The following is a 7,938-nucleotide window of genomic DNA, read 5'->3' on the forward strand; positions in this document are numbered from 1 at the left end:
ATGAGGCGGGGGGCCGCGGGGCGGTGTGGCGGCTGCGGCGGGGAGGAGCCCCGGCAGGGCGCCTGGACCGTGGAGGAGAACCTCTACACCATCCTCAAGAAGAAGGTGAGCAGGGTGTACGCGGCGCCGCCGGAGGAGAGGAAGAAGCGCATCTACAGCACCGCGCCCTCCAAGTTCACCACCATCGACCAGGTTCGTTCGTTTCTTGGGATGCATCCATGATGCATGCAATGTACTGTATGATAATCATTCATCGATCGCTTTGCTCGCTGATAATATTTGGACTGTGGTGCAGTCTAGCGGGCTGGGGTTCAGGCTGGTGAGGATGGGGTTCGAGGACCTGTACCTGAGCAGCCCGGGAGGATTGTACGAGAAGTTCGGCAACGACTACTTCCTCTGCACCGGGCCGGCGTCCATTCTGGTGCCCGTCGTCGTCGGCCCCGGCGAGGAGTGGAGGGGGGCACAGGTCATCGAGCACGACAACTTGTAACTGCTTTTTTCTTGCGTGCCAACAGAGTTACACAAGAAATCATATACATTCTCACATGGGGATGAATCTTGTAACTACCCATTGCGATCAATATGTACACATGCAGTAGATTACTTGCCCATCTCGTAACTAACATACAAATGAATTTTCAAAAAAATTACATGGTCACGTGTGAAGAAGACTTGAAAACCTCAAAGGAAGTTATGCTTTGGAAAATAACAAGCATAAAGTTGGACACTCCCTCATAGAATTCACTGTATCAGCTCAACATAATCCACATAACTCCAGACACAATCATCTGGTACAAAAGAACCAAGCCCTGGTGGCAACATAATCGCGGTAAGCGCCACCTATTTCTGAGAATGTTTACTCAAGTAAACCCGCATCCTTGAGAGCAGTCTCAAAATTGTCCTCGCTTTTCCAGTTGGGGACCTCAGGCACTTTGTGCTGGAAGTAGTCCTCGATCTTTGTCATCACAACTTCATCAGTTTGACCACATAGCAGGTTGAACACAGCTCCTGTCACCACCAAAAATTCAGTTAGAACACACTCAACAGAGATTAGCTGATAAACTGGCATAACAAAACTTACGTTTCAAACTGATAAATCATGAACACAATCAAAGGAAATCAATTGACTGTCTCAAGAAATAAGAGATCACAACTTCTTAAGAAAAAATGAAATGGAACAAACATGAGGCCAATAATCAACAAACAATGGTCACATCAGTTCTATCTTATCCTAATAAAGGAAGCTAAAAATCCTATTGCAAAATCCTACTCATAGAAGACTGGTTCTGCCGACAAATTCAATCTTAGGCTAGGACAAACAGACATTAGGATTGACTAAATGTAGCGTGTTTGATTATCACTGATAACAGGTTCAATCTGCCATTTACCCCAAGCCATTTAATTCCTAACAAAACCATTAATGTCTGTCACGGTGTTGACAAAAATATGCTTACAGTGGTGTATGTTCATAGACTGATAGACACAAATTTACCTTTTCGGCCAAATCGTCCAGCTCTGCCAATTCTGTGCAGGTACACCTCATAATCAGGTTCATCTCTCGTATTATACTTGATTGGCATGTCGTAGTTGATGACCAGGTTAACCTTTCAAAGGAAGAATGTTAGTAGGAAAATTTATACTGGTGTGTCAAAAACTCAAAATAGCACAGTACCTGTGCTTGGTCAAACCCACGAGCAAGAACATCAGTTGATATAAGAACCTTGGTGTATCCATCTTTGAATTCCTGAATTACTTTTTCCCTCTCTGCTTGGTCAAGGGATCCTTGAATTGAGGAGCACACATAGTCCTCTTTTGTCAAAGCATTATGTACATTCTTAGTACTATTTCTTGTTCTCACAAAGATGATAACCTGTCCAACCTTTTGCCCAAACTCAAAGATCTTGTCCCTTATAACCTCTATTTTGGCCGCCTCATCAGGGACTCGGACTTTATATTGCTTTACTTTTTCCAAAGTAAGATCTTCCTTCTTCACAAATATTTGGTTTCCGTCCTTAATGACCCTTGTAACAAATTCCTTCACTTTCTCGTTGAAGGTCGCAGAGAAGAGAAGCACCTGTTATAAATAGAATTAAAATAAGTAAAAGAGGACCTCCACAAATAAAGAGAGTAAGAGGCACCATATAGAAACAGAAACAATCACATCTAACCAAGAATTTAGAAATTATATAGCCAAGGCTAGTTGAATGGCACAGCCATGGAATTACACCGACAGTTACAAGCATTACAAAAGATTATCCACCACATGGACAAGGCTAGTTGAGGACTGAAAGTATATCAACACCATCAATGGATGAACTTGAAAAAACTAGGGCAATAACAGCAGCTGATTGGCTATAAGATTATGATAATAGGAGTGCCCAAATGTGCAATTAACTAATTACATAGAACATACAATAGTATATGATTCTTTCTATTCCTAAAATTATCAACTTCGGAGATGCCCCATGCATGAACATGCAGCCTTCCAAAAAATAAAGAAAATGAATATCACAATAAAAAAACATACAAATTGAACACAACCCACTGCATAAAGAAAATGACTCTTTTCCAAAGCCTCTACCTATCATTAGCAATTGATAACAAGTTCAACAAGCAGCACATGAGCACATACAAAGCATAGGAACAGGTTGTCTCCCTTAATAGCCTACCAAGTCCCAACATTCAAAATACTCACATCTGATTTTGAAATGTAACCAAGGTGCAAGCTGTTGTGTGTGATTCTACTGCCACAGTCAAAAGTAGTCAGTTCACTAAAAAAGGGTTACCTGACAGCCACCAGCACTATTTTGTATATCCTTCATGATCCTTAAAGAATCAGTTTTAAAGCCCTCCTGCAAGAAGCATTCAACAGGATAAGAAACTGGACTCATTCAATCACAAAAGCAACTAGTTTACATGAGAGCCCGCAACGTCGGAATTTTGAGCGCCTCAAATTTGGTTCCAGTTATATGAATATTTCTACTGTGGGTACTCCATAATGATTTATGTCCTTGGAACACAGATGCCTTTTTCTGTTATTTTTATCCACTCAGACCAAACAGAAACCAAGAGTTTTTGGTCATCACACCTAACATAACACGACCGCACCATGATGACACCCCTTAATGCCCACTAGGATATCAGGAGTACAAACTATACAGGCCGCATTCTTTCATAGTCTAATTCACTGACTCATACTAGACTAAAGGTTATTTCAATTTCAATTTCAACTAAGCCACAAGAAAGTTACCTACCACAGAGGAAGCAAGTTAGTGGCAAGTCTAGCAAGTAAGTGCCACTGCTTTGCTTCTTTGCTCTTGCGGATAGTTATCGGCGTACATCTCATGGCTATGAAGGGGAAGGTCTAAGGGACTTAACCTCAAAACACCCTCATTGTTTGCTGCTAAGAAACATCTGCTCTATTTCTTACAAGGACATGAAGGCTCGAATGAATATTGCCGTCAATGCCATTATTGTTTGTAGCTGAGAAATAACACCTGTAATGAGTATGGACCTAACATCCTTCTCCCTTCACTATTAGCATGTGTCTTACACTAAACTACAGTAAGTCGCCCGGAAAACACTGGGTGTAATGAGTATGGACCTTATTATCCTTCTCGCTTCACTGTTAGCATGTGTCTTACACTAAACGAACAGTAAGTCACCCTTAAAACACTGGGCGCATCAAGGACACAAATAGATCGATGACAAGAGAACTAAGCTGTACCTCAGCAAGCATATGATCTGCCTCGTCGAACACAAGAATCTTGATCTCCCTAGTCGCAAGCTTCTTATGGGTGATCCACTTGGTGAGCGTCCCAGAAGTGCCAATCACCACCTGATCGGTCACCGGAGCCATTTTGCTGATGGGCATATACTCTTTCTGAGACGACGGGATTGCACAGGCACAGGTGATGCCGGTAAACTTGCCCATCCTCATGAGCACAGATTTATTCTGCACAGACCAACCAATCAAAATCAGTACAGTACATTACAGGGTATAAAACTAGCAGAATCAAGCTTCATACTGCAGTTTGTTATTATATCTAATAACCAGATGAGAGCACATTTGCAGAGCGTGGTAGTGGAGAGGATCAAGCCAAGAGACGTACCTGCTGCGCGAGCTCCCTGGTGGGGCAGATGCAGATGGCCTGGGGGACCTTGCGGTTGGGGTCGACGCGGCTGAGCATGCCGAGGACGAAGCAGGTGGTCTTGCCGGAGCCGTTGTGCGCCTGCGCGACGAGGTCCCTGTAGGGCGGCGTGAGGATCATGGGGAGCGTGATGGCCTGGATCTTGCTGGGGCGGCTGAACCCCATCTCGTCGTGCAGCCCCTTGAGCAGCTCGGGGGTGAGCTTCACGTCCTCGAAGGTCGTGGCCGACTCGTACACCGTGCCGCCCGAGGTCACCTGGAGAAGCAAAGCACCGAATCAGCAGCCGGCCGACATCGAGAGGCGGCGGCGGCGGGGAGCAGAGCGGAGCGGGGAGGCGCGTACGGCCTGGATTTGGGAGTCGTCGGAGTCGTCGAGCAGGGGCGGCCCCTCGGGGCCGCCGCCGTCGTCGTCCGGCCCGGAGAGCGAGAGCGCCTCGATCTGCTTCGCCTGCGCCTCCACCGCCGGCTCGCTGGGGGCGGACGAGGAGGCGCGAGGGGCGGCGGCGGGGAGCAGAGCGGAGCGGGGAGGCGCGTACGGCCTGGATTTGGGAGTCGTCGGAGTCGTCGAGCAGGGGCGGCCCCTCGGGGCCGCCGCCGTCGTCGTCCGGCCCGGAGAGCGAGAGCGCCTCGATCTGCTTCGCCTGCGCCTCCACCGCCGGCTCGCTGGGGGCGGACGAGGAGGCGCGAGGGGCGGCGGCGGGGAGCAGAGCGGAGCGGGGAGGCGCGTACGGCCTGGATTTGGGAGTCGTCGGAGTCGTCGAGCAGGGGCGGCCCCTCGGGGCCGCCGCCGTCGTCGTCCGGCCCGGAGAGCGAGAGCGCCTCGATCTGCTTCGCCTGCGCCTCCACCGCCGGCTCGCTGGGGGCGGACGAGGAGGCGCGAGGGGCGGCGGCGGGGAGCAGAGCGGAGCGGGGAGGCGCGTACGGCCTGGATTTGGGAGTCGTCGGAGTCGTCGAGCAGGGGCGGCCCCTCGGGGCCGCCGCCGTCGTCGTCCGGCCCGGAGAGCGAGAGCGCCTCGATCTGCTTCGCCTGCGCCTCCACCGCCGGCTCGATGGGGGCGGAGGAGGAGGAGGCGGAGGAGGCGGCGGCGGCGAGCTCGGCCTCCGCCTCCGCCTTGGCCTTGGCCTCCTCCTCCTCCTCGACGTCGGCCCAGGACTTCTTCTCCGGCTCGGGCTTGGCGGCGCCGGCGTCGGCCATCGGAGCAGATCGGGAAGGATCGATGGCGATGAGAGCTGCTTCAGCTAGAGTCGGTTCGCGTTTTTCCGGGTTTGCTCCCGATTTGGGAGGGGATCGATTATATTGTGCTGCGTGAGGTGTTTTTTTAGCTTGGCATGTAAGCGGAGCGCTGCTTAAGATTTACGGGCACGCGGTCTCAGGCGGTTAATTTTTTTTATTGGTTCTCAGGCGGTTAATGCCGAGCGCCCCTGAGCGTCAAATAATAAGGCCTCTTTTGGTTCATAAGATAGAATTATCATAAGAATAAGAAATTTATAGAAAATGAGATGACATGTAACTCAAATCCTATGAGTAGGAATAGGAAACGAGATGTCATTTAGTTCACATCAAAGGAATTTTTCCATTGAGTCTAGGCTCATTTATATTTTCCTATAAAATGTGGAGGATAGGAACCAATCCTATGTAGAAATAGGAATCCATTCCTATAAACCAAATGGTTCTAAAGGAAAAAATCCTATAAGAATCATATCTTTTAGAATTTCTATGAAATTCCTACAAATCAAAGGAGGCCTAAGTGGGGCAAAGGTCCACGCCTACCGGGCGCCCACAACCCAATAACATATTTTTTCTTTCTTTCAGAAATTGTATTTTAAAAGTTTTTGTTTATTTTTTATGTTAAGACAAGTTTAAGAAATGGAACAAAACCACAAGTAAACGGAAATGTTAAAAGTCCGACATCATATTTTTAGCGCTGAAAATGTCTGTCATGCAAAAACAGATAGAATTGTCATGCTTGTGTATCATAATTTGCCATGTTCTACAGTGAACATTGCCGTGCAATGTAAAACAGAAAAATTGTCATGCAACAACAATTAATTGATGTGCGTTCAATCGGGGCCTCACGTACCAGAGGGTGCCAGATTTTAACCCTAAGAATTTGATGTCAGATTTATATTGAAATCCCAGATAAAATCAGCTGCGCATGCGATATGCATTTTGTCGGCAATTTGATACAACAATACTAATCCCTGTTTCACGGACGAGAGTGCCTTAGCCCGCAACTCTAAAGTTGGATTTTCGATCGAACATGAACACACGTTCCCATAGGTTGGTCTTTTAGATGTTGTAACATAAAAATAGCCAAATTCTGAGTCGGCCAAGGTACAATTGTTTCGCAATCCGTAGGAGTGGCCTATAAACTATTACGGGTTAGTTTTTGCCTGTCTCTAAAGAATAGGTTTTTGTAGCCACTGATATCCATATATCTCAACGTGAGGTTTCCCATGGTTTCTCTAATACGGTTTTGATTCCTGCTCTATCATGTGTGCACACGCTGACTAAGGGGATGGCTTGCGCGTATAACTAGCAGTGTATGATCTAAGTTTTATTGCATTCCGTTCTCCGGTGCTGGTGGCGGCACAATTCTCTTCCGCGACGAGTCGGGAGGGTCTGGAGAGGCGTGCATCAATGATCTCCTGCAAACATATGGGCCTCGATGAGAAAGGACTTTGATGATCTCATGTGTGAAAAGTTGTAGATGTGGCAAAGCAAGAAGTCAACTAGTCAAGTGTATGCTCATTGCTGGAGTTCAAATGAGTAATCCTTTCATGCTAAGCACGTTATGGTCATATGAATGCGGCCTAGAGTCCAATGAAGGAGATTAGATTTAGGACTTTAGAGGATAATATGTCCATGATTTGGAGCTTCTGCTTAGTGTATTGGAAGAAGGTGATAAAGGGAGGTTCATCGCTCTTTCAAAATGATGGCATGATAATCGAACCATATGATGGTCTGTCGGCCCCGAAGTTGATTGGTCGGAATCATATCACTATTTTGGATCCAAATTGCAAGATCTCCATGTGCAAGATTGAAAGAACATGCGGTGCCCCCATGTTTGGTTTTGGTAATTGATGACAATCTCTATGGGCTAATGGTTTCCTTGAGTTAGATTTGAAGGTTTTGTCCATAGGCTTTTCTTGGAGTGCATGTGTTGATTTCAAGGAGAGTTTGTGTCGACCAAGGTGTTATTCAAGGAATTATCCAAAGATTGGTCATGTGAGAGTTGAGCTTATTGCAAGCATGTCTTGAAAAAGAAGATTGTGTGATCATTCATGTCTACCTTCAAGACATCATCCAAATGAAGAGAATTGAAAAGGTTCAAGGTTGATCAAGACTAAGTCAAGAGTGAATAAGTTGATCAACTCACAAAGCGCAGAAGATGTACCGAGAGGGATCAAGTGATCCCATGGTATGGTAAGAATTGTCAATTACACTTTGTGTACTAACCCATGGTCTTCGTGAGAGTTCTTTGTGGGGTTAGGTTGCGGTGTGCAAGTTCAAGTGGAGCATCACGAAGAGATCAAATGCTTGAAGCTTGCCGTCCTTTGTGGTGATAATGGACTTGTCGATTGCCGTACTATCAAGGGGGGCTCTCGATGTGTAGCTTGACCGTATCGTTCGTAGAGAGCTCAAACCATTGCATCCTTACATCATCTTTCTTGGTTCTTATTTGGTTCTCTTTATGAGTCTTAGAGCTTATGGTCATCTTGATGACAAGCTTGAGTTCATCGAAAACGGAGTTCGCGTGCATCTTCTACGATGTTTTCGTTGTTGG

General features: G+C 46.7%; 2 protein-coding genes across 3 annotated transcripts; one reads left to right on the forward strand and one right to left on the reverse strand.

Annotated features, from left to right (window-relative positions):
• Nucleotides 1–6: 6 nt before the first annotated feature.
• Nucleotides 7–603, forward strand: LOC125529610 (photosynthetic NDH subunit of subcomplex B 2, chloroplastic; the record flags this gene model as incomplete). Its single annotated transcript, XM_048694024.1, has 2 exons — nucleotides 7–192; nucleotides 296–603. Coding segments are annotated over 2 exons (381 nt in total), but the record flags the coding sequence as incomplete, so codon positions are not given.
• On the reverse strand, nucleotides 572–5,454 carry LOC125529609 (DEAD-box ATP-dependent RNA helicase 38). 2 transcript variants are annotated; one of them, XM_048694022.1, is made up of 7 exons: nucleotides 5,073–5,454; nucleotides 4,113–4,406; nucleotides 3,728–3,955; nucleotides 2,787–2,852; nucleotides 1,673–2,074; nucleotides 1,493–1,604; nucleotides 572–1,008 (listed from the first exon to the last, which is right to left on the reverse strand). In XM_048694022.1, the coding sequence occupies exons 1-7, from the start codon at nucleotides 5,343–5,345 to the stop codon at nucleotides 857–859; spliced, it is 1,527 nt and encodes a 508-aa protein (XP_048549979.1). In that variant the 5' UTR covers nucleotides 5,346–5,454; the 3' UTR covers nucleotides 572–856. The 2 variants fall into 2 exon arrangements, with proteins under 2 accessions (XP_048549979.1, XP_048549980.1); XM_048694023.1 differs by lacking the exon at nucleotides 5,073–5,454 and adding an exon at nucleotides 4,494–4,633.
• Nucleotides 5,455–7,938: the final 2,484 nt, after the last annotated feature.

The sequence above is a fragment of the Triticum urartu genome, unplaced genomic scaffold, assembly GCF_003073215.2.
Source record: "Triticum urartu cultivar G1812 unplaced genomic scaffold, Tu2.1 TuUngrouped_contig_5721, whole genome shotgun sequence".
Taxonomy (NCBI): domain Eukaryota; kingdom Viridiplantae; phylum Streptophyta; class Magnoliopsida; order Poales; family Poaceae; genus Triticum; species Triticum urartu.

Coding starts and splice junctions, on each gene's coding strand:
- LOC125529609 (XM_048694022.1), bottom strand. CDS start 5,345: ATGGCCGACGCCGGCGCCGCCAAGCCCGAGCCGGAGAAGAAGTCCTGG. Junction 4,407..5,072: donor ACGACTCCCAAATCCAGGCC/GTACGCGCCTCC, acceptor TTGCTTCTCCAG/GTGACCTCGGGCGGCACGGT. Junction 2,853..3,727: donor CAGATCATATGCTTGCTGAG/GTACAGCTTAGT, acceptor TGCTTCTTGCAG/GAGGGCTTTAAAACTGATTC.